This window comes from Dendropsophus ebraccatus, chromosome 10, assembly GCF_027789765.1.
Source record: "Dendropsophus ebraccatus isolate aDenEbr1 chromosome 10, aDenEbr1.pat, whole genome shotgun sequence".
Classification (NCBI taxonomy): domain Eukaryota; kingdom Metazoa; phylum Chordata; class Amphibia; order Anura; family Hylidae; genus Dendropsophus; species Dendropsophus ebraccatus.
Window position 1 is genome coordinate 44,794,633 of NC_091463.1, and position 26,147 is coordinate 44,820,779.

The 26,147-nt window shown below is 45.3% G+C and overlaps 2 protein-coding genes across 3 annotated transcripts in view; one reads left to right on the top strand and one right to left on the bottom strand.

Annotated features, from left to right (window-relative positions):
* The window catches only part of ARL13A (ARF like GTPase 13A), an 87,832-nt gene extending 83,684 nt beyond the window's left edge, over positions 1-4,148 (bottom strand). The window contains exon 1 of the mRNA XM_069986480.1: positions 3,618-4,148. The gene's annotated coding sequence lies outside the window, so the exon portion shown is untranslated. The remainder of the gene's footprint in view (positions 1-3,617) is intronic.
* A 320-nt stretch (positions 4,149-4,468) lies between these two features.
* XKRX (XK related X-linked) overlaps positions 4,469-26,147 on the top strand; it is a 44,529-nt gene continuing 22,850 nt past the window's right edge. The window contains exons 1-2 of one of the 2 annotated variants that reach the window (XM_069985913.1): positions 4,469-4,634; positions 4,706-5,173. In XM_069985913.1, coding sequence (XP_069842014.1) covers positions 4,851-5,173 — 323 coding nt within the window. In that variant the 5' untranslated portion in view covers positions 4,469-4,634; positions 4,706-4,850. The other variant, XM_069985914.1, reaches the window with a different exon arrangement.

Below are 26,147 nucleotides of genomic sequence, written 5' to 3' on the forward strand. Positions count from 1 at the left end.
TTTAGACCAATTGCTGGCTAGCAATATATCGGAGACAAATGTGGGTCTCATTGCTCAATAGGACAGACCTCCATACCAGTCTCCATTGCCATCTTGCTCTGCACCATAACCTTACGACTTGTACTTCCTAGTGTTGCAATTTCAAGAATGAGGAGGGAACATCATGCTGGTACTACTCCTGAAATTATGGTGTGGGGGAGAGCATAATGCACAGTAGCTGGACCCCTCTAGTCTTCAAAGTGGTGCAGAAACAGTTTCTCCTTACATTGATTTGGTCGTAGATCCAATGGTACGGCCATTTCTTCAAAGTGTCACAGGAGACATTTTTCAAAATGACATCAAGCCACATGTTCTTCATGCTGCTGAGTGCCGCCTGTGTGGCCTAAACATGCTACAATGGCTAGCAGCGTCTCCAAATCTGTCTCCCTTGGCGCACATCTAGGACATGATTGGTGGGAAACTGCAGAATGAGCTGCTGGCAGCAGATATTGGTGATTTTTGTGGCAGAAACTTCCTCAGACGAGCATTAAAGGGGAACTCCAGGTAGAGGTTAAAAAAATTGAAACTTCTGCAGAAGCATACAACATTACTTACCTATCTATTCCAGTTTTGAAACTACCACAAATCCATTTGTTTTAAGGGGGTTTTGTTCTGTATTGTTTTTCTGTAGTTCCTGGTTGAGCAGTTCCCAGAATGCATTGCTTTCCCTGAGCTGTCCATCACAGTCCTCCACGCTGTCCATTTCCCACCCAAATCTGTTGCAAAACATCTAGGCTGTGTTCACACATTGCAGTTTCATTGTGTTACTGAATTATTTGCAGTACTTTATCATTTCATTGTGGTCCAAACCACACAGCACACAGTTACTACCTGTAACACCACACAGCACGCTGTATACTCTACCTGTAACACCACACAGCACACTGTATTCTCTACCTGTAACACCACACAGTGCTGTATTCTCTACCTGTAACACCACACAGCACGCTGCATTCTCTACCTGTAATACCACACAGCACGCTGTATTCTCTACCTGTAACACCACACAGCACGCTGTATTCTCTACCTGTAACACTACACAGCATGCTGTATTCTCTACCTGTAACACCACACAGCACGCTGTATTCTCTACCTGTAACACCACACAGCACGCTGTATTCTCTACCTGTAACACCACACAGCACGCTGTATTCTCTACCTGTAACACCACACAGCACGCTGTATTCTCTACCTGTAACACCACACAGTACACTGTATTCTCTACCTGTAACACCACACAGCACACTGTATTCTCTACCTGAAACACCACACAGCACACTGTATTCTCTACCTGTAACACCACACTCTATTCTCTACCTGTAACACCACACAGCACACTGTATTCTCTACCTGTAACACCACACTGTATTCTCTACCTGTAACACCACACAGCACACTGTATTCTCTACCGGTAACACCACACTGTATTCTCTACCTGTAACACCACACAGCACACTGTATTCTCTACCTGTAACACCACACTGTATTCTCTACCTGTAACACCACACAGCACACTGTATTCTCTACCTGTAACACCTCACAGCACGCTGTATTCTCTACCTGTAACACCACACAGCACACTGTATTCTCTACCTGTAACACCACACAGCTACTACCTGTAACACCACACAGCACGCTGTATTCTCTACCTGTAACACCACACAGCACGCTGTATTCTCTACCTGTAACAGCACACAGCACGCTGTATTCTCTACCTGTAACAGCAGCTGCTTCTGGCCGGTCACAGATGGTGAATCACTCAGGAGATTGGGGGATCCAGCCAAGCCTCCTGTCTGCATCATCAGCAAACACACACAATGTGAGACAGAGGCATGGAATATTTGTCTCCTAAGGTGGGAGAGCAGAGGGAGCAGAAGCCAATGTGAATTGGCACAGAGGCCATTTTTCTTCATTTCCTGGATTTCAATCAGCTACCAGTGTGGCAGAACCTCACAGATATGGTAATACATTATATAGACACATCTATATAACTTTTAAAGGGAACCTGTCACCCCCCGTACAGAGGCAGAACCCGGCCAACCCCTGGCTAGAGACCCTTATACTTACCCCGGAGAACGAAGTCCCGCTCCTGGAGGCACTCCCGCTGCCGAGATATCACCGTCGGAAGCCCGCGCGCGTGGACCAGAGATGACACTGATGCCCATAGAGAATGAATGGAGCCATCATTCTCTATGAGCATCGGACTTATCTCTGATGCGCACAAGTCGGGCTTCCGACGGTAATATCTCGGCAGCGGGAGCGCCTCCAGGAGCGGGACTTCGTTCTCCACGGTAAGTATAAGGGTCTCTAGAGGGGGTTCAGCTGGGCTCTGCCCCGGCAAGGGGGGTTCGCAGGTTCCCTTTAATGTACTTTTAATAGAAAACAAGTTTCCCTTATGTGGGGTTCCCCTTTAATAATTTCACTGATAGCACGGTAAGGTGTGTGTAGGAGCCAACATGGACTACACCCAGTCCACTTTGATGAACTCAAATGAAGGTGCTTCCAGAGTCAATGGAAGGGAGAGTCATAAATACTAGACAATGGCAACAAGCCTTGCATCTGGGTGATAAGAGTGGAGACAAACTGATTGTATGGCCTTATTCACACGTCCGCATAAGTTCTCAGTATTTGCAGATCCACAAATGCGGAGTACTTTGTAACCCATTAATTCCTATGGAGCAATTGCCACATGCTCTATTTTTGAGGATTTGCAACGTAAAAAAGTAGGACTGGTTGCAATGCGGTACGTAATTGCAGTACGGACACTCCAATAGAAGTCTATGGGAGCCTCCGCATTTTGCAGAGAACACCTAAGCAAAATACGAAGCACAATACGGATGCACTATGCATCATATTTTGCGGATTGCAGAGAAAAAAATCATCATCCATGATCATCCAATTTTATCCAGAAAAATATACTGATGTTTGAATGTAGCCTAACTGCTTTCCTGCTGTTGTAAAGCCATATGCCAGCTGTGCGGTGTACTTTAAGGGCTTCTTATTAGCATTACTTGTGGATAGGCAGGCATTGGTACTCTGGGATCACATGCCCAATGGAGTCACCAAAAGCACAAAGCCATATGCTGGACAGTAAGGGCCGTATTACACGGCTCGATATTTAGGAGCAAGTGAGCGTCGGCCTGTCAGTTTGGTGTTTGCTTGCTCCTCGTTCCCCGCTCGCTGTCTGTGCTATCACATGCACAGACATCAAGCAGAGAGGAGCAGGGGGTGCAGGGAGCTGCTCAGACGATCTATAGATCTTCCGGGCGGCCCATAGAAGAGTTTGGCGCTCTGCTGCTGCCGCTCCTATGCTGCCATTATACTACTCTGTCGTTGTCGTTTTTATGCATTATGCTGAACGACGATTAGCTGACATTGTGCATGTTGACTGATCGTTGTCTTTCAGCACGAGCTATTACATGAAATAATTATCAGCCGACACGTCCGGTAGTCGGCCAAGTACAACCAATAATTAGTTCATGTAATAGGCCCCTAAGGAGCCTGAGGGGTTTGTTCACATCACATTTGTTCCCTCCATGGATACATCAGAAAAATGTGAAAATAAAGTGTAGACATACCTGTGAACGGAAAGGCAGAGGTCCCATATCTTTCAGCTGGTGACTATATTTCGGTATATTTTTCTGTCATGCAGTGCAGCAGGCCATGTGTCTAAGACAAAACCTGTATATGCAGGGAAAGTAATGGAGACCATTCCTCTCTGTGCACAGAGACGTTGGCGCCCCATTTTCCTACATATCTGTGCCGTGGAGAGCCCAAATGTGATGTGAACCTGAGCTGTGGTGCGGTATATTGGAGCTGTGGCTGGAGGAAGTCTTCATGGTTTCTGCTGGATACAGAAGATAGAAGTCAAGTGAGGTGAGTGCACTGCATTGTCTAATACAGACTCCAGGGCCTGTATAATCCTGCTGTCTACCTCTTTATTGTCAGGAACATTGGCTTCAGTACAGTGAGTTTTATTCAGTAACTGTATGTAGGTATTAGTCAGACTACTACTTAGTGGTAAGGGTAGTGTCCCTGGTATGACGGTATTATTTCCATATAGTAGTATTGTTGGTTATAGTAGTAGTAGAAGTAACACTATAGTATTGTTGGTCATACTAGTCTTTGGTGGAGATTTATCAAACATGGTGTAAAGTGAAACTGGCTCAGTTGCCCCTAGCAACCAATCAGATTCCACCTTTCATTTTCTAAAGAGTTTGGGAGGAATGAAAGGTGGAATCTGATTGGTTGCTAGGGGCAACTGAGCCAGTTTCACTTTACACCATGTTTAATAAATCTCCCTCTTTGTCTATTAAAAAAGAAATCGAATTCTAGTAAAGAATAAGATGAAGCATGTAGCAGAGAGCTGTAAACATCACTGTGGGCAGAGAACAGGGAGGGACCTAGGACCCAGCGGAGGGGAGAGACACACCTGCTGCCACACATCAGGCTCAACACAGAAAGTAGACAACTGAAAGCCGGCAGCGAGCGGAGTCCGGGCGGCACCGGAGGGTTCAGGAGAGAACAGCGGCAAGAAGCGGCAGGACGATACCGCAGGCTTGAGAAGAGAAGGGCTAGCGGGGGCAGCGGGGCAGGTGGGTGCGGGCAGCGGGCGGGGGTCGGCACACCGGGCACACCTCTCACCAGCTTCCTCTGTCTTCTCCAGACTGCGGGTAACATGAGCCCAGCGGGGCCGCGGTGGCTGCGAGAGGTGTTCCCTCTGAGACCCCGGCAACTCCCCGTGTTTACCGACTGAACTACCGAAGTGTGTGGCGTAGGAGCAGGGGGCTCCATCACTCTTTTCGGGCGGCATGGAGGGGGTCTCCGAGGCTCCGCACTCCCCCAAGACCGCACAGGAGAACGGAGGCTACATGTCGGTGCGCTCCCGCACTCACCCGCCGTTCAGCATCCTGACCTCCACCCTCCTGTTCTGCGCCGAGACCGTGGCCGCCTGTGTGATGATCGCCGAGTATAAACGCACGGAAGACGCAGTGTGGATGTCGCTGACCATCGTCTTCATGCTGGTCCCTTCCATCATGGTGCAGCTCACCCTCACCTTCATCCACCGGGACCTGGGCAGGGACCGACCCCTCGTACTCCTCATGCACCTGCTGCAGCTTGGGCCCCTCATAAGGTACGTGGCGCGGGGTGCCCGGTGCCGGATACAGGGGGCAACGGGGAGGAGCGGCGGCTGCCGCCCCCGGGAGGTCTGCACCCACCCCGGGAGCTCTGCCGGGACCTGCCCTGCGACCTTTCCAGGCAGGAGGAAGCGCACACGTCAGCGCTGGTGACCTGGCACTGCCAACTGACTGCCAGCTGCCGGGCGGGAAGGGGAACGGGGGTGAAGGCACATACACGAGTGGATACAGGACAGAGGAGATGTATCTAAGCCTGTTTTCTAGAGCAATATACAGGAGTGGCTACAACAGAGAGGAGATGTATCTAAGCACTCTTTTCTAGAGCAATATACAGGAGTACATCAAAGAGGAGATGTATCTAAGCACTCTTTTCCAGAGCAATATACAGGAATGGCTACAACAGAGAGATGTGTCTAAGCACTCTTTTCTAGAGCAATATACAGGAGTACATCAAAGAGGAGATGTCGCTAAGCACTCTTTTCTAGAGCAATATACAGGAGTGGCTACAACAGAGAGGCGATGTCTCTAAGCACTCTTCTCTAGAGCAATATACAGGAGTGGCTACAACAGAGAGGCGATGTCTCTAAGCACTCTTCTAGAGCAATATACAGGAGTGGCTACAACAGAGAGGCGATGTATCTAAGCACTCTTTTCTAGAGCAATATACAGGAGTGGCTACAACAGAGAGGCGATGTAGCTAAGCACTCTTTTCTAGAGCAATATACAGGAGTGGCTACAACAGAGAGGAGATGTATCAGCTCTTTTCTGGAGCAATATACAGGAGTGGCTATGACAGAGAGGCGATGTATCTAAGCTCTCTTTTCTAGAGCAATATACAGGAGTGGCTATGACAGAGGCGATGTGTCTAAGCTCTCTTTTCTAGAACAATATACAGGAGTGGTTACATCAGAGAGGAGATGTATCTAAGCACTCTTTTCTAGAGAAATATACAGGAGTGGCTATGACAGAGAGGCAATGTATCTAAGCACTCTTTTCTAGAGAAATATACAGGAGTGGCTATGACAGAGAGGCGATGTATCTAAGCACTCTTTTCTAGAGAAATATACAGGAGTGACTATGACAGAGAGGCGATGTATCTAAGCTCTCTTTTCTAGAGCAATATACAGGAGTGGTTACATCAGAGAGGAGATGTATCTAAGCACTCTTTTCTAGAGAAATATACAGGAGTGACTATGACAGAGAGGCGATGTATCTAAGCTCTCTTTTCTAAAGCAATATACAGGAGTAGTTACATCAGAGAGGAGATGTATCTAAGCACTCTTTTCTAGAGAAATATACAGGAGTGACTATGACAGAGAGGCGATGTATCTAAGGCTAAGTTCACATGTTTTTAGCACCAAGTGGGGAATCAAAAAATGATGCAGACGTGTGGCCGTCGGCCCCATTGACCTGAATGGGCAGGACGTACACTACTTTTGTACAGGACTCAAAAGCGTGGAAGACTACATGTTTGAGTCCTGCACAAAAGATGTATCCGTCGGGCAAATGGCAAAACGTTGTCACAAAACAAAACTGAAAGTGATGTGAACATAGCCTAAGCCTGTTTTCTGGAGCCAGATACAGGAGTGGATACCTTAGAGAGGGGAAGGGCCAATTCCAGGTTTTCTGCTGCCTGAGGTGGAACCCAAAGTGCCAATCGCCTCCCCCCCCCCCCCCCCCTCCCCAGCCTGTTTATAATCATAAGGAAGGGTATGTGCACACTGAGGAATAGGCGAGGAATCTATCTTTATTGCTTCTCCAAGAAGAAAAGCACCTGACATATCCAAGAGTCAGTGCACTGTGACTACTCCTGGTGATCGTATTTATGGCCATACTATACCCTGTGCTCCATGTGAAGGGGTAGTGATCACTTGTAGTGTAGTGATGTCTGACACATATAACAAGACCTTTGCAGTTCTGACTTCCCTACATTCTAATCTAACTATCATCTGCAGGTCATGGGGTCAATGAAGTCAGTGGTGTGTAGCAGACAGTATGATTTATGGCCTCTGCATATAACCTGCTGCCTCCCAAAGCTTTGCCTGCCTTTTTTTCAATTTTACAGCAAAATAACCCCTCTCTCCCCCACCAATACCCACCCATAATCAAACCACCCCCCCCAAGCCCCTAAAACAGTATGTCCTACAATTGTATATATCTCAAAGAGAGAAAATGTATATCAATAATACACAACTAGGACATAAAAACAGTATTCCGACCATAGAATTTAACATAGAAACCCCGACAGACAGGGGGTCAGACTCACACAAAACATTCATACCATCATTCATTCCAACAGATATTGAGATCTATAACTTCAGAAAACATTCAGTTATGGTGCTAGTGGTTTAAGGCCTACTTCTCAAAGCTGCCCTCTTCTGGTCGGCTAACAACAGAAATGCCTCCATGGGATTACGTTTTAAGAAATGAGACTGTAAACCTGGAGGGTCCACCCACGGACCCTATATAGCTTCATACTTTTTCATTGCTTTCCTCTTTTTATATATCCCTTTCTCCAATCTAATTGCAGTGTTCAGTTTATTAGTCAGTTCAGCTTGTAACCATTCTTTCTGCCTTTTTCATGGATCCACTTTTGCTCCAGAAACCGGTGTTTGTATGGTCAAGTTCACACTGTAGTGTCTTTATGGGGCTAGGGGCCTATTCCACAGAGCGATTATCGCTCTGTGGAATAGAGAATACGATCAGCCCAAACTAGGCGTAAAATCATCGGTCCACCGCACCGATTCAAGCAGCATACATTACCTAGCAGGGCTTCTCCTCTGCTCAGTCTTCATCCTGGTCCCACGTGCAGAAGCAGCTTCGGTGCGGCCTCTGATTAGCTGAGCGATTTGACAGCTCAGTCACGCCGCTTCGTAGTTGATGCTGCACGGGGGACCAGAATGAAGACCGAGCGGAAGAGAAGCCCTGCTAGGTAATGTATGCTGCAAGGACATCGGTAACGATGTCCTGGCAGCCCTCACTAAACGATCATCGGGCCGGGAAATAGGCCCAGTAAACAAGTCTGATCGAGCAGATTGGCGTTCGTTTACATTATCGACCCGTGGAATAGGGTGCTTAGGCTGGGTTCACACTTCAGATGCATTGCTATTTCTCCCCACCTATTTAACTATATCTCCTCTATTGCCCTACGTTCATCTGCACTGTCCGACCATGAACACCCAATTATGCACCTACCCTCATATAAGAAAGAGACACCTGACCCCAGTGTCCAATCCACCAGCCACTGACCATAACCATCATGGAGCTCAACAATGCTGTATACTTTAGTTATAGCTTGATTTTACCAATATGGACGTCATATAAGTGTTATATTTTATTATAGAGTCCAGGATATCCACCCTTTTACACCCTACTACCCAATCTGTCTGTGGTCCTGGAGCAGCCTTCTGGTCACATCCGTATAGCTCCCCTTGTCATTCCCCTTCCCAAGCTTTCACACTGATACCCACAGTACTTTAACTTTCATTAGATATGGCCTTATAGTCTCATTCACTTCATTTTTATACCTACTATGTTCAAGTACCTACCCCCCCCCCCCCCCCCCCCCCCCTTATCTATATACTCAATTATTGCTTATTTCCTTGCAGGTTAGCTCATGTTTCTCTAAATACTCAGACATTCCCTCTTTTTTTGCATTCAGGTATTCCATTATTCTCATCCTATGCATCTCTATTCTCCTTTCGCTCATCAGAGGAGGTTATGATTGTATCCACCACCAGAATCTATTTTATTTTGTTTTTTGGACCTTTTAGATATGTTCAGTCCCCTAAAGACCGCCTGTTTGCTCATGGCACAAAAGTGTGTGATCGGGTTTATATTCCTAGTGGTGTCAGTAATATGGAAAATAATTTAGCTTTACTAGATAAGTGGTGCAAACAATGGAAAGTACAGTTCAATGTTTCCAAGTGTAAAATAATGCACTTGGGGAGGAGGAATCCTCTATCCGAGTATCACATCGGCAGATTGTTGTTGGCAAAGATTTCTGAATTGAAGGATTTATTTAACCCTTTAAGGACGGGGCCAATTTGCGTTTTTGTGGGTTTTTTTGTTGTTTTTTTTAGGCTTTTTGAAAGGCCATAGCACTTCCACCTAGAGACCTACATGAGCCCTTATTTTTTGCGTCACTAATTGTACTTTGCAATGACAGGCTGAATTTTTGCATTAAGTATACTGCGAAACCAGAAAAAATTCAAAGTGTGGTGAAATTGAAAAAAAAAAAAAACGCATTTCTTTTATTTGGGGGGGTATTTATTTTTATGCCATTCGCCCTGGGGTAAAACTGTTTTGCATGTTCCTCAAGTCGTTACGATTAAAACGATATATAACATCTATAACTTTTCTTTTATCTGATGGCCTGCAAAAAAAATTTAAACCATTGTTAACAAATATACGTTCCTTAAAATCGCTCCGTTCCCAGGCTTATAACGCTTTTATCCTTTGGTCTATGGGGCTGTGTCAGGTGTAATTTTTTGCGCCATGATGTTTACTTTCTATCGGTACCTTGATTGCGCGTATACGACTTTTTGGGCGCTTTTTATAAAAAATTTTCTGGATTTGATGCGACCAAAAATGCGCAATTTTGCACTTTGGGATTTTTTGCGCTTATGCCGTTTACCGTGCGAGATCAGTAATGTGATAGTTCGGGCGATTACGCACGCTGCGATAGCAAACATTTTTTTTTATTTACTTTTATTTTAAACATGGGAAAAGGGGGGGGGGTGATTCAAACTTTTATTAGGGGAGGGGGCTTTTTACTAATAACAATACTTTTTTTTTTTACACAAGACTTCTAGTATATACACTTTGATCTCTCATTGAGATCTTTGCTGTATACAGCAAAGATCAATGAGATCGGCACTCGTTTGCTTTCGGCTGCTGCAGCCGAAAACAAACGAGTGCCGAGTCGGGGTCGGCGCCATCTTGGAGCGGACCCCGGCACCACACACGTAGATCGCTCCTCCGGGACAACGTCCCGGAGGAGCGATCTCCTCCACTAGACAACAGGGAGCGTCTGCCTCCGGTAATCGGAGGCAGCTGTCAACTTTGACAGCTACCTCCGATTACCTGATTAGCGGGCACGGCGATCAGACCGTGCCTGCTAATAGCCGCGATCCCGGGCTACACGCGGCACCTGGGATCGCGGCGGAGTACAACCAGTAGGGAGAGGGAAAATGTGATCCCGCTGTATAGAGCTATAGTGAGATCCCATCTGGAATACTGTGCCCAGTTCTGGAGACCTCACCTAAAAAAGGATATCGATAACATTGAACGGTTCCAAATACTGCTAGAAAAATGGTGGAGGGTGTCAGGCATAAAACATTTCAAGAAAGACTAAAGGAACTAAATCTGTATAGTCTGGAGGAAAGAAGGGAAAGGGGGGGCATGATAGAAAGGGGGAAATGATAGAAACCTTTTAACATATTTAGGCTGTGTTCACACTACGTATATTTCAGTCAGTATTGCAACCAAAACCAGGAGTGGATTAAAAACACAAAGGATCTGTTCAAACAATGTTGAAATTGAGTGGATGGCCGCCATATAACAGTAAATAACTGCCATTATTTCGATATAACAGCCGTTGTTCTAAAATAACAGCAAACAAAAAAAATAACAGCATTAAATGGCGGCCATCCACTCAATTTCAACAGTGTGTGAACAGATCCTTTCTGTGTTTTTAATCCACTCCTGGTTTTAGTTGCAATACTGACTGAAATATACATATACTGACTGAAATATACGTAGTGTGAACGTAGCCTTAAGAAGTAAATAAAGTTAAAGAAGGAAGTGTTTTTAATTAAAACTGAACTCAATGTAAACCTGCCTGGGATAAACCTATACCCACCCTTCTGCCGACAATCTTCCATGTTTCTCTGACAGGAGTGGTACACAGTATTTGCCTGCTTACATTATGCTGTTTGTATTAACTGTGGCATCTAGGGGGTTATCTCCAATTCTGACTACTGAACATGAATGTGGGATGCAGAGAGCGGCCACATACAGCTGAATGCCTAATAGAGACAAAAGACACTGATAGGTTTTGTTCAGCTTGTTTTCTGAGTTCATGCCTCCACCCCCCTGCCTCACACCTCTGTTTGGTCTGTTCTGACCCAGAGGAAGCAGAATACACACCTGCCATCCTGTTTGTCACCGCTGCAGCTGACACCGAGCTCCATGTTGTCTGCGTGCTAGCAGTATACACATGCAAATTATGTTACTGGTTAACAGAAGAAGACAAAAACTTTGACTGATACCAGCCTCTTTCTCTGAACACCAGCTGGGCCAGCGGTCTACCGGCTGAGTGGCAACCCCAAGTGTATAGCAGAATATAGGCAACTGTATGAAAGTGTTCAGACACCATACTGTATGGTAACTGGTATACTGTAGGTCAGTGTACCATATTGTATGAATGTTCCAGAAGGGTACTGCATGGGGTACTGTCCAGTATAACAAAGTACCCGTCTGCAGCACGTAGACAGACCATGTTATACATGGAAGAACTGGGCTAGGAGCTTCTCTCCTGTCTGGCTTGTTGATTCTGTATCCTTATAGGCTATTACCTGGCTGGATATTAGGCTTTTTCTGATGGTGTGGTCCAGAATCATCATGGCAGCCAACAGTACACACATTTATACAACAACAGATAACATAGCTGTATAGTCAGTATAATATTGCTGAGCTGTAATCCACAAGTACCATGTAGAAAGCTGTCTTGATGACTTTTGTTTGGTTCCTTGGTTTTTTTTTTGAAGAATTTGGATGTAACTGTACATTAGTGACCTATTGCAGAGTTATACTCCTCCTGTTTTTCCATGTTTCAGTCCTGACATCCTCTTGCATGGCATGTTAGATCACGTATACACAGAGCCTCTTCTGATATGGCTTTTTTCCATGTATTTCCCTCTGCAGCAGGTTGTGGAGGTACAGTATATGTTGTAGGCTTTTACGTGCAGTTTACAAACAAACACAGATTTTGCTGTGAATCCATAGTATAATGCAAAATTCATTATATGGCCAATTTATGTGAGAGGAAAATCTGCAATGAATCTGCAGCATATACACTGGTTTGTTTTTACATGAAAGTCATTACTACTAAGTGGTCACTTTGTATTGTCACTTTAGTTTGCAGCTGGCCCTCTATGTGTCCAGGGGATTGTATAGTTTTTCAGCAGTAGATAATCTGACTGCAGCCCACATGCTGCTTTTTTATTCAGTTTTTGAGTCAAGTATATGTCCTTCCTGCCACAAAATGCAGTGTGTGGATGGCCCCAACTTCTCCCATCCTGCAGACTACAGTTACATCCCACTCCCACTTTGATCCGAGCATCGGAAAGGACCCTTGCACCCTTACATGGTTGAACTGTCTTTTTCTTAAAGGTGTTTTTCAGGGATAAATATATTTTTATATTCTAATATGATATATATTTATATATGCCTAGGGCTGATGTAAAAATAGTATTACTCGCCTATTCTGTACCTGACTGAGAGGGTACTTTTTTCAGGGACAGCGCATCCCCAGGAACCAGGAAGTAGTGGGGACCAGTGGAGAACAGGAGTGTAAAGGTATATGGACACTATGGGACCTTGGCGGATCACTGCCACAGATTCTGCAGCTCGCCTCCACTCCCAGCCATGCGCATCTCCGTCTGTGCCATAGACTCCATTCTCTGCACAGGCAGATTCTGCCATCCACCTGAAGAATGAACCCGTTCATTTTTCATGTGGACAGCAGAATCTGCCTGACCAGAGACGTACGTGGGCAAACTGGAATCCACGGCAGGTGATCTGCCCGGGTTCCTTAGTGTGCAAATACCCTAAGGGCAGCAGGTGTGGGGGTTTAGGGTAGGTGAGTGTTAATACTTTACTAATCTTTACAGCATCCCAGCACATATAACAATATTGTTACCCCCAGACAGCTCATTTAACTTTTTTATGCAAGAGTCTGTTTACTCCTCATTTTTATTCAGTACGTACATTGTAACCATCTGTGCAATCCCTTTATAAGTTATCCTTTGGATATACATATACATTACACCTGCAAAGCTACTCTCTTAGGGATCTGTATACTCAGCATATGCTCTGGGAACTTTTGATGTCCTGGTGATGCTGCCATTTTGGGTTGTACTGACTCATTTTTACCATGTAACATGATGGGTTAATCCTGATTTTGTGAGAGATAGTTTTATACTTTGGTGGTAAAACAATATTTTCTCAATATGTAAAGCATCTATTGGTGTGTTTACACAGACAGATTTATCTGACAGGTTATTGAATGGATTTGAGAAGAGGAGAGATCTTAGTCTTTCCTTTATGACCTGTTCTCTGTTTATAGTCTGTTCCTGGCTTTGCCTTTAATAACCTGACAGATAAATCTGTCTGTGTAAATACCTTTATGTGGGTTGTTCAGAGTTTAGGTGGTTGGTTTCCATTAGCGGCCTCTAATATAAGTGCACTAAGTAGGTTATTTTATAGAGATTCTCCTTGGCTCCCTGTCTTTTTATAGCTATGTTGTGAATGGAGTAAGGTTTGCCTCAGTAGACAATGACGTTTTGCACCCTAGTTTCAACCATAAAATAACTGGAATCATGTAATCACATGAGCCACCGTATGATAGAAGTCACGCTTCTTATTATTACACAGTACTGACTTTTCTTAGAACAGTTATGTATAAGGACCTTTGTGTTTCCCTGGACCTTTTTTAAAGACTGATTTTTTTTTTTCACTTCTAACATAAGAATGTTGGATAACTATGGCACGCAAGACACAAAGCTACATTGACAGCCCTCAGTGACAGCGGGGTACTAGAGTTGAGCAAGTAGTAAAATGCTAATGTGCTTGTTCTAGTAAGGAGCCCCATTGAAATCAATGGGAGACTTAAGCCTTTTACCAAGAGCTCCCCTACTCGTCAGAGCAGAGGGTACCTGGTTAACCTAGGCCATTAAGTTTTAATACCTGATGTCAAACCATTGTTCCATTGTCAGTTATACCTTCCACACAAACTAACCTATTTCATTTTGTTTTTTCTTTTAATGTTTGTATATTTAATGTTTAATGGCATAAACAAAAATTAGAATGGAAAAATGAAATAGGGTTGTGCGGGATGCCTGCAATTACCATGTTTTGCTGGATATCTAATGTGTCTTGCACAATATTCATATATATAATATATATATATATATATATATATATATATATATATATATATACATATATATATATATATATTTATTTTTTTTGTCATTTTAAAAATTCCTTAAAGGGACGAAAGATACAAAAATTCTAAGTAAAATTTTTTTTTTACGGGAGCTATAACATACAGGTGAACATTCTGTCAGTTATTGAAGGCTACCTGAGCATGCTCCCTCTACTCTTCTGGGTACCCAAAAGATGCTTTTTCTATTGCTATATACTCAGAGAATTTAAAGTGACTCTGTACCCACAATCTAACCCCCAAACAGATTGTATTTTCGGATAGCAGCTTTTAATCCAAGATCTGTCCTGAGGTCCGTTCGGCAGGTGATGCAGTTATTGTCCTAAAAAACAACTTTTAAACTTGCAGCCTTGTGTCAAATTTGCGTGGCCTAGGGTGTGTGTGCTTAAGCCTTGCACCGCCTCCCCGTCCCTCTTCCCCGCCCTCCTCCTCATTAGGAATGCCATGGCCAGGATTTTTCCTATTCATCACCTGTCTGAACACTGCACATGTGTTGGATCGTTAAGGCACCTAATGATAAGGGGGGACGGAGAGGCGGTGCAAGGCTTGGGCACACACTCTAGGCGACACAAATTTGACACTGGGCTGCAAGTTTAAAAGTAGTTTTTTAGGACAATAACTGCATCACCTGCCAAACGGACCTCAGGACTGATCTTGGATTAAAAGCTGCTATCTGAAGGTACAAGTGGTTTAGTGGGGTCAGATTGTGGGTACAAAATCGCTTTAATGCATGGTGCAAAACGTCGGAAACATCCATTCACACATTCAGGATCTGCAGCAAATTTTATGCCGTGTTCCGCCATTTAGTTTTATTGCAAAATAAAATCTGCAGTTTCAAATCTGCGGCACCAAATCTGCTCCAGATGCTGTATGTTTGAATAGACCCTTTAAGGGTACCTGTCCTGTCGTCTGCTGCCGGATCAGCAGCAAGTTCCTCTGTTAGGCCCTGTTCACACTATGGAATCGGGGCAGAGATTTTGTGGGGAAAACTCCCCACCTCCATGTCAATTTTTTAAGCGCGGAGAGCAGAGGAGTGCAAGCCCTCCCATTCAAACACATTGAAGGATTCAACACGTAGGGGTTTCTGCACGGAATCTCAGCGCCAATTCCATAGTTTTAACTGGGCCTTAATCTGGAAGTTCAAGTCTCCAATACACTGTGAAAACGTAATGCATGTGAACCGCATTGGATTCAATGGTCACATTGCACATTAGTATCCAAGGACACCTGAAAATCTGAATTAACAGGAAATTGATGCTGATTCTGCAGCGGGCATCATGACAGGTACGCCTTAAAGGAGAAATTCTTTAAGTATCGTATTGTCCCCCAAAAGTTAGACAGATCACCAGTATACCAGATCACCATTATATGGCAGGGGGACACTGAGGGGGCACAGGGCACTGGAGGGAAGTTGAGCATCCCTTTGCCATCTTTCTAGCCTCTCCAGCAGCCACAGCCTGCACAGCTCTGGGAGTCGGGTCGTGACATCACCATTTTATACAGGAAGTGAAGCCTTGATGCAGTAGTAAGTACAGGGAAAAAGCACTTTATAAGCATTTCCTGTAATAAGTGTATATTGGTGATTTGTATAACTTTTGGAGGCAATACTTAAAGCGACTCTGTACCCACAATCTGACCCCCCCCCCCCCCCCCCCCCCCCCCAAACCACTTGTACCTTCGGATAGCTGCTTTTAATCCAAGATCTGTCCTGTGGTCCGTTTGGCAGGTAATGCAGTTATTGTCCTAAAAACAACTTTTAATCTTACAACCCCGTGCCCTACGGGCGTATCTGTGCCCTAACTTTGCACCACCCCTCTGTCCCTCCTCCCCACCCTCTTTATCATTAGGAATGCCACTAGAACATTCTCTCCATGCTGAAAATTGCACAGGTAGCTTAACGATTCAGCCCGTGTGCCAGGCTAAACAGGGGGGGAATAGTAGGCAATCTGTCTGGAGCATTCCTAATGATGAGGAGGACGGGGAGAAGGGACAGAGAGGTTGTGCCAGCCTAATACACAATCCAGGCCACTCCCGTAGGCCAGTTTAAAAGTAAATTTTTAGCACAATAACTGCATCACCTGCCAAACAGACCGCAGGACAGATCTTGGATTAAAAGCTGCTATCTGAAGGTACAAGCGGTTTGGGGGGGGGGGTTCAGATTGTGGGTGCAGAGTCGCTTTAAATGACAACTTTCACCGGACTTCTCCTTTTAAGAGGTTTTCAGGAATAAGGCCTGTTTACACTACGGAATCTGCGCCGAGATTCCGTGTGGAAACCCCCCTGTGTTATCTCCTGTATTATTCCTATGATCCCATAATCATTGTAGGTGTCTGATGAGAGCTCCTGGGTTTAAGGGCCCTATTATCACTCCTGTGGAATAGGCCCCTAAGACTGGGATAAGATCTGACTGTGACAAAGGGCTGTTCCCCCTGAAGGAGTTAAAGGGGTTATCCAGCACTACAAAAACATGGCCACTTTCTTCCAGAGACAGCCCCACTCTTGTCTCCAGCTTAGGCGGGGTTTTGCTGCTCAGTTCCATTGAAATGAATGGAGCTTAATTGCAAACCACACCTGAACTGGAGTCGTGTTGTCTAGAGATGAGCGAATCGGGTTCGGGTTCGAGTCCATCCGAACCCGAACGATCAGCATTTGATTAGCTGGGGCTGCTAAAGTTGGATAAAGCTCTAAGGTTGTCTGGAAAACATGGATACAGCCAATGACTATATCCATGTTTTCCACATAGCCTTAGGGCTTTATCCAACTTCAGCAGCCCCCGCTAATCAAATGCCGAAAGTTCGGGTTCGGATGGACTCGAGCATGCTCGAGTGTTGTCTATAAAAGAAAGTGGCCATGTTTTTGTAGCACTGGATAACCCCTTTAATACACCATGGGGGGATTTATCCGTGATTTTGTGTACTCCACTCAAACAGTCTTCTGGTGAAAACATTGATAAACTTCACCCAGTGAATTAAAACTAATGCAAAGAAAACATTGGTTTTAGATTTTTTTATTTATTTGTTTTTATATATTGGCTGCTATGGGCAGCTGTTTCCTTGCACTGTGCAATTACCGCTCAGTGTTGTTGAACGTTCCATCACATTGATTGGCCATTAGAGAGCACAAGGAAGTGTGGTTTCATACACATACATTTGCAGCCTTATTTCCCCTTTAGTGTCCCTGTATAGGCACGTGGAGGGACAGGATGGGCCCATGGCTTTTCATGCAGGGATATTACTTCATGTAACAAATCTGTAAAACAGCCGTATGCACAAGGCCATAGATGTTAGATCACAACAACACTATGACGGTGCTGTTATTGCTGTTTTCCTAGCCTGACTGGTTGGGTGTGTCCTTATCTATTTTTGGCACTTGTTCACTAAGTTAGAAAAAAAAAAGTTCATAAAGTTTCAACCTTCTTTGAAGAACAAAGTTATCTTACAAAACATTGTATGACCACAAGTGTATGTAGATGGATTATTGCAGGAGACACAACACACTGACATCTCTGAGATCTTATACAGTACAGACTGTTTACTCAGCTGTAATACAAGTTTACCAGTGATGGATGTTTTTATGCTTTTGCCCTAGTAACAATTACTAATCAGATATTACATAGCAATAGAAGCAAAGTCCAGGTAGAGGACACTTTTTTTAACACTTTATTTATCATTTTCCAAAATTTTCCATCTTCTAGTTGTGACATACCGTAGTTAAAATAGGGGAGAGCTGAGGAAGAGTTGTAGATTTGTAGATTCATACTTTGGCTATGGCAGATCTAGGACTCATTTTTCTAATGTTTTTTTTTCAGCCACTGGTTGAAGCACTTTTTCTTATATTACTAGATACTAATATTTAAAAAAGAAACAAACAAAAAAGTGTCTGACATTTCTAGCCATGTGACTTGCTGATTCCATCGGCCGCAAAGAAGACAATCTGCATGTATGGGTTTATGTGATCTGCAAGCATGGATTCCTACCCAGATCGGTTAATAGTGTCTTCCACATGATGAATAGGCTCAGAGAATGCCACAAAACTATTCCCCAGGGTACACTTAACAGTTTTAGACATTAGGTCCCCTGGTTAATTTTGGCAGTGAGCTGCTCCAAATGTAGACCACTGTTGCCCTTCCTCGTGCATTTTTGTAACCGATGTTCGCCTTTCCTATAGCACATGGTGGGTTTCTTTGCCATTTATAATGTTATAACTCCCCACTTGTAGTTTTCCTGCAGTGCCATCTCTTTCATTCCAGCTCTGCTGCATCCATGTGTTTCAGTACTGCAACTGGGTCATGTGACACCCACACAGATCACTAAACATAGGTTTACACTGTATTATGTGTGGTTTGGTCTGGGCCTGCTGACCTATCAGACCCCTCACAGTTCCACCTCAACTTACTCTGAGAGTTCTAGTACACCTCATCTGATTCTGTAGCGTGACGTATGTGATATGGCCTGACACTGCTCTTCTCTGCAAAAGATCTACTGTAAGGCCACGTTCACACTATGTGAGACACCAGTCGTTCTCTGACCCAGCCGTGTCACAGAACGGCCGGTGTCAGTGAAGTTTATCCTGGCTGGTTCTGCAGTACCGGCCGGGATAAACTTAATTTCCATTGAATTGGGATGCAGGCGCATGTCAAACTGACCAGTATATCTGCTTGGCTGCCTGCTCTTCTTTTCTGTTAATTTTATTGCTGGCCTCACAACAGCTATCCCAGCCAAGGTCCCTATACGCTTTTTACGGACATTGGCCTTTATAAAGTGTATACAGGTGACTGCCAGAGTTTCTCTGGACTCCCACTGCCTGACCACTTTGTTCTTGGAGAGATAAGCTGCTGCCACCCTTCCTAATAGAGATTATATGAATTGTTTGTCATGTTGAACATTCGTGTGTAAGGAAGCATGGGAGAGAGAACTGTTGGCTGAAAAATAGCTCAGCCAACAGTTATTGAAGGTGTTTAAACATCTTTAGGTTAATCTGTAGATAGGAGAGTTTTATTTAGGCTCCGCAAACCCTCTACTGAACTCTCAGTATTCTCCTCCTCTTGCTCAAGGCTGTAGCTCCTGAGGACACTGGGTGGTGAATACTTGTGAGTTTTATTATGTAGTTGTAGGGCGGATGACAGTGCTGGGGGAGGGAGGTCAGGCAGGTCACAGGAAAAATGTCTGCACTGTCTAACATGCAACAGAATCTTTCCACTGCTGCTGTAAATGCAGATGGGACCATAATAGCCAGTTTATATTTGTTATTCATACAGTCTGTGAAGTGTATTTACCGTACTATAGAGTATGAGTGCCCCATGTAGAAATACACATGTAAGTATGCCTGGGTCTGTTTACCTCTCCTCCTCAATATACTGTAAGAATTTACAGTACAAGGGGGAACGGGACCCTGCTCTGCATAGCGATAAATGGTAGCACTTGGGACCTTGGAAGTCTCGGTGACAGTAGAGGTGTCTGTGTCGCCTCTTACTGCTGCCACTAAACGGAAGCTCAGTAATACAGAAAAAAACTATACATTTATTTTAATGAGGTTATATTACAAAGTCATAAACATTATTTAGCATTATTAAAGCAATGTATTGGCAAAAAAAAGTTAACAGTCTGGAGTACGCCTTTAAAAGAGAAAAAGAAGAGAAAAAAATTTTATTAACATATTGTATTGCTCCCCAAAAGTTATACAAATCACCAATATACACTTATTATGGGAAATACACATAAAGGGCTTTTTTTGCCTGCACTTACTACTGCATCAAGGCTTCACTTTCTGGATAAAATGGTGATGTCACGACCTGACTCCCAGAGCTGTGTGGGCTGTGGCTGCTGGAGAGGATGATGACAGGGGGACACTGAGGGACACAGGGTACTGGAGGGACACTGAGCATCCCTCTGCCATCATTCTCATTCAGCAGCCACAGCCCGCACATCTCTGGGAGTTGGGTCGTGACATCACCATTTTATTCAGGAAGTGAAGTCTTGATGTAGTAGTAAGTACAGGGAAAAAAGCACTTTATAAGCATTTCCTGTAATAAGTGTATATTGCTGGTTTGAATAACGTTTAGGGGGACTTCTCCTTTAACATTGCATCACTAAGAAGGATAAGCTGAAATGTTATGGTGCGGAACAAGATAACAATGGGGCTGGAGCGGAGGTCTATCCTCTTCAGTGATGGGTTCCTCTTTTATTTAAGATGTAATAAGAACCAGAAATACAATGTTGGCAATGTCATGAAGAGGCCTTTACTAGACAATGTCATTATATTCTGGGCCCACAGTGTGTTATTATTTTCAGGGGGCATGCTGTGGGATGCTGTGATTATTTTCCTTTAGGGTGCCTTCACACCTACCGTATCGCAGTAGAAAATGCGCAGCAGATTTGTAAGTGCGGATTTGATGCTGTGTTCATTCATTTAGTTAAATCTGCTGCGGATCCGCTGTGGATTTTTTGCTGCGATACGGTAGGTGTGAAGGCACCCATAAGATAGATTGTGGGATAGCGAGAAACTGAAGACTGGAGATGAGCGAGGAGTAAAATATTCAAAAGTTCGAAATTTGATACAAATAGACCAGAATACTCGACTATTTGATCGAATATTGAACCCCATTAAAGTCTATGGGGGAAAAAATGCTAATTTCTTGAAAACCTAAATTCGACCACTTTGATTTCACCAAGTCCATAATGACACCTTTAATAAATGATGCACACACCTGTGATAGTAGTGTAATACTGCCTCCCTGCTTTCCCAATTGCATTCCAGAGGTGTTTGCATCATTTTCTAAAGGTGTCATCATAGACTTGGTCTCATCTTTACTCATTTAGTTTCGAATTTTCGATCTGATACTCGATTGACAACTAATATTTTGAGTAGTGCAATACTCGATTGAATAGCTACTCGATCGAGTACTGCTCGCTCATCTCTTCTGAAGACAGAAAATTCTGCAGAGTCTGGCTGTAGCTGGGAGAAGGTAGCCAGGGCAGTTTTGGCCAGCTGAAGAAAGAAAGGTAAAGTATCGGGGAGGATGTCCCTGGATTTGTTTGTTGCCTTATCTGGCATGGCTCTAAGGCCAGTGTCACACCAGCAGATATAAATATGGCTGTAATATAGATTACAAAACGTCTCGGCTGTCAGTTTCGCCATCAGACCCAAGATTGTATTACAGGTGTAGGTATGCTTGTATAAAGTCAGCTGTGAACCGTACAGGAACTACAGCAGATTTGATGCTATGTTTGATCACTTAGTTGATTTGATACCCGCAGCTGATCCTGTACGTGTGACTGCACCATTATAGTAAATCTTTGTAGTATTTGTGATTATTTGAATTCTGGAGCATCTGGAACTTCTGTTCTTCCTCCAGGAAATGTATGAGTAAGGTCTCCTGCAAACCACCAACCGGGTATAAGCAGCCAATGGAGTGGTTTGTGCGGGCCTCCCACAGTCATGGACTGTACACACCCAGGCTCCAGGCAGATGCATTGAGAAAGTCACCGTAATGTGCAGTGGCCCAAGGAATAGAATGGATCTTGTACTATCCGCATTAGGACTATAACTAAACATATATATTGAGTTGTGTGTGATCATGTGAGCTGCAGCTGTCACACAAAAGAGGAAATTAATCATCTACAGAAAGTCTCTGTATCTCACCAGCACATTGATGTTACCAGATATATTTCTACACAGTCTGATACTATCCGTGATGATCGGACGCCATTGGACTGTGCATGGCATTACACTGACATTGGAGAAAGGGAATGGTAACAGCCAGTTGTCTATTTAATCAGTGGAATAGAATCAGTAAAATATAGAGTTCAAAAAAACTGCTGCAGAGTTACTTCATTGGGAATGCAAGAAACGGACCAGTCATGAGAGCTGACAGATTCTCTATAATACTTATGTATTCCACCCATGACTGTGTATATTTGTGTATACTTTTGTACTGGAGTGATACATTGTAAGGCTGGGTTTACATCTGTTTACATTCTCTGGTGCTTTGCTATTGCGTGAGAGTGAAATTTTAATGGATCCTTGAACTAATTCCCTTCATTTAAATAGGACAGTTCAGGCTGTACGGAGGAACGCATCTTTCTGCCTTCTTGCGTACGGCGTCCAACAACTGACTGTGAATAGGCCTTTGTTGGGCATCCGTTTTTTGTATACCTGTGGTCGTGCATAGCAAAGAGGTAGTTAAGTGGCCTTAAAGCGACTCTGTACCCACAATCTGTACGACCCCCACCCCCCGCTCCCAAACCACTTGTACCTTCAGATAGTTGGTTTTAATCCAAGATCTGTCCTGGAGTCTGTCTGGCAGGCGATGCAGTTATTGTCCCAGAAAACAACTCTTAAACTTGCAGTTCTGTGTCAAATTGATGTGGCTTACAGTGTGTGTGTGCCCAAGCCTTGCACCGCCTCTCCGTCCCTCCTCCCCACCCTCGTCATTATTAGGAATGCCCTGGGCAGTAGTTTTCCCATTCATCACTTGTGTGAACACTGCACATGGGCCTGAACGATCCAGCACATGTGCAGTGTTTAGACAGGTGATGAATAGGGCATTCCTAATGATGAGGAGGGCAGAAAGGAGAGATGGAGAGGCGGTGTAAGGCTTGGGCACACACACTCTAGGCCACTCCAATTTGACACAGGGCTGCAAGTTTAAAAGTTGTGTTTTAGGACAATAACTGCATCACCTGCCAAACGGACCCCAGGAAACATCTTGAAATATAAGCAGCTATCCGAAGGTACAGGCGGTTTGGGGAGTCAGATTGTGGGTACAGAGTCGCTTTAAGTTCTTGAATACAGATTGATGTCCTTTTCACAAGAACCTTTCCATCTTAGCATTTCTTGCCCCAGTAGGTTTATGATACATATTACATACATAGAAAACTGGGATCCAGCACACAGTCAGGAAGTATTGGTAGTGCCTGTAGTGTAGACAAGGAACACTGGAATGCTGTGAAAGAAATAGGCCCCATCCACACATTAGTATTTTCCGTCTGTAAATCAGGATCCTGAGTTATTGACAGAACTAGGACCCAGGGAGTCATCTGCACATCCAATTGTATAACAGATCCATGTGTAATACAAAAAATAGCACTTGAATATGGTCAATTTTTGAATCACAGAGGCTCCCGTAGAAATCAGTGGGTCTGTTTTGAAAAGAACAACTTACATCCATATTTATTGATGCACTGCCTGGCAACCCCTAGGCCGGCTCCTGCCAGTGGTCTTGCAAAAACTAGTGCATCACAATTTACATATGGATGGTTTCTCTAGTCTAGGACATTGCTGATCCTAGTTTCTGAGGCCTGAAAAGAAATAGTCATGTGTGAATGAGGTCTGTTATATTTAGGTACTTGTGGAAAATGGCACAGTCTATTGGAATGTGAATAGGGGGTAATAAGGGGCTGTCTGGGGATTGAAGAAAAATTTCAAGTGCTCAGGCCCAGCTGCCTTCTCAACATACGGGAAATGCTCGGTCAGCCAGTCACTGGCACACACCACAGCTAAATACTGTATTAGGTGACCCAAAGTATTTATTGGCCAATCACTGGCCCTAACCCACAGGGTGATATCTGCCTGCCTTAAAGTGAATGTACCAGCAGGTACATTGCTTTAAGATCTTTACATTATTAGATTGGTGCCAGTGCCGCCGTTCTGTAATTTGAACAGCGGTCCGGTTCCCACTCACAGAGCCGCTCTATTCCCAGTCACTGGAGACGGGCTTGTCTGCCTTCAGTGAGACATTCTGCTCTCCCCTCAATGACCTGGCTCTATTGGTTATTATGGAGCTGCGTCAACGAGTGGAGGGCAGATCGTCACACTAGGGGGGGCTGGGCAGTGACCGGGAATAGACCAGCGCCGTGTGCGGGCCATGGTTTGAAAGGAGGATCTTGGCATCGGCATCTGCTCGGAGGATCGCTAGATCGTCCGGGCAGCCCATAGGATATAGCAGCGTCTGCTGCCGACGCTCCTATCCAATGGAGCGACAGCAGCAGATCGCTGCTATATCAGTCGCTTGTTTTTCAACATGTTGAAAAACAAGCGACTGCAACGATCAGCCGACATGAACGATGTCGGCTGATCGTTGCACTCTATTCCACAGGACAATTCGTTCGTAGCGGCCGATATCGGAATAGGGCCTTAAGGCTCCAGTTAAAGTGGTGCTCTGGTTTACAGAAGTTAACTCCCATGAAAAATATGTGGTACAAAGCAAAAATATAGAGTGCTTAAAGGGGTATTCCCCCCCACCCCACCCCAAATCTTTTTTTGCATTAATAAATAGCCCACCCATAGCTTTCTGTTTTGTAAAATCAACTTATTATGGCTTTTGGACCATTTTTGCTGCTATTAAGGTGCTTAAATTCCCTTTGGACACATAAAAGCATCTAACCTCAGTCCTGTCCGACCCTGCTCCTGGCACCCACCCTCCGAGGCGGAATCATGTGTGCTCCTTCTCTTTAATGGGCCGGGTTATAGCTCTTCTAACCCTGCCCACTGAAGAGAGGGAGAACATGTGAACCAATGAGAGCACTTTCCTTCCTCCTGTATGTGTAGTGTCACTGTGCTGTACACCTAGCTTCTTTGCCCTGTGAACTCTGTGTCGCCACCACTGCTGCTAATGTCTCACCTGGTGCTGCCTCCGCCGCTGCTGCTGCTGATGTCCTGGGACCTGGGAAGCCGCTATGAGAGACCTGAAAGGGATGCTGCTGCAGATGCCTCCTTCTCCCTCACTGTGTGTCCCGTGTCGCCCGGTGTCGCAGCTGCTGATGATGTCTCCTCCTCCCTCACTGTGTGTCCCGTGTCGCCTGCTGCCGCCGCTAGGTTTTCCTTTTCCATTACTGTGTGCTGCGTGTCGGGCGACACATGACACGCAGTAAGGGAGCAGGAAACACCAGCAGCGGCGGCAGCAGGCGACACTGAACACACAGTGAGGGAGGAGGAGACATCAGCAGCAGCCGCGGCACGGGCGACACTGGACACACAGTGAGGGATAAGGATATCAGAGGCGGCGGCGACAAGGGACACAGTAAGGGAGAAGGAAACACCAGCAGCGGCGGCAGCAGGCGACACGGGACATACAGTGAGGGAGGAGGAGACATCACCAGCAGCTGCGGCACCGGGCGACACGGGACACACAGTGAGGGAGAAGGAGGCATCTGCAGCAACTGCTCTCCAGGACATCAGAGGTGGTGGCAACGGGCAACACGGGACACACAGTGAGGGAGAAGGAGGCATCTGCAGCAGCAGGCTCCCCTGGCATGACAGCATCCCCCCCAGGTCTCTCATACAGTAGCGGCGGCTCCCCAGGTCTCTCATAGTGCGCCCCCCCCCCCAGGTGTCTCTCATAGTGCGCCCCCCCCCCAGGTGTCTCTCATAGTGCGCCCCCCCCCCCCCCCAGGTGTCTCTCATAGTGCGCCCCCCCCCCCAGGTGTCTCTCATAGTGCGCCCCCACCCCCAGGTGTCTCTCATAGTGCGCCCCCACCCCCAGGTGTCTCTCATAGTGCGCCCCCGCCCCCAGGTGTCTCTCATAGTGCGCCCCCGCCCCCAGGTGTCTCTCATAGTGCGCCCCCGCCCCCAGGTGTCTCTCATAGTGCGCCCCCGCCCCCAGGTGTCTCTCATAGTGCGCCCCCGCCCCCAGGTGTCTTATAGTGCGCCCCCCCAGGTCTCTCATAGCAGCCCCCCAGTCTCTGCTGCAGGTTAGTCTCTGCTCTGTGCTGAGAGCAACCCCCACCCCCTCTCTCTGGCAG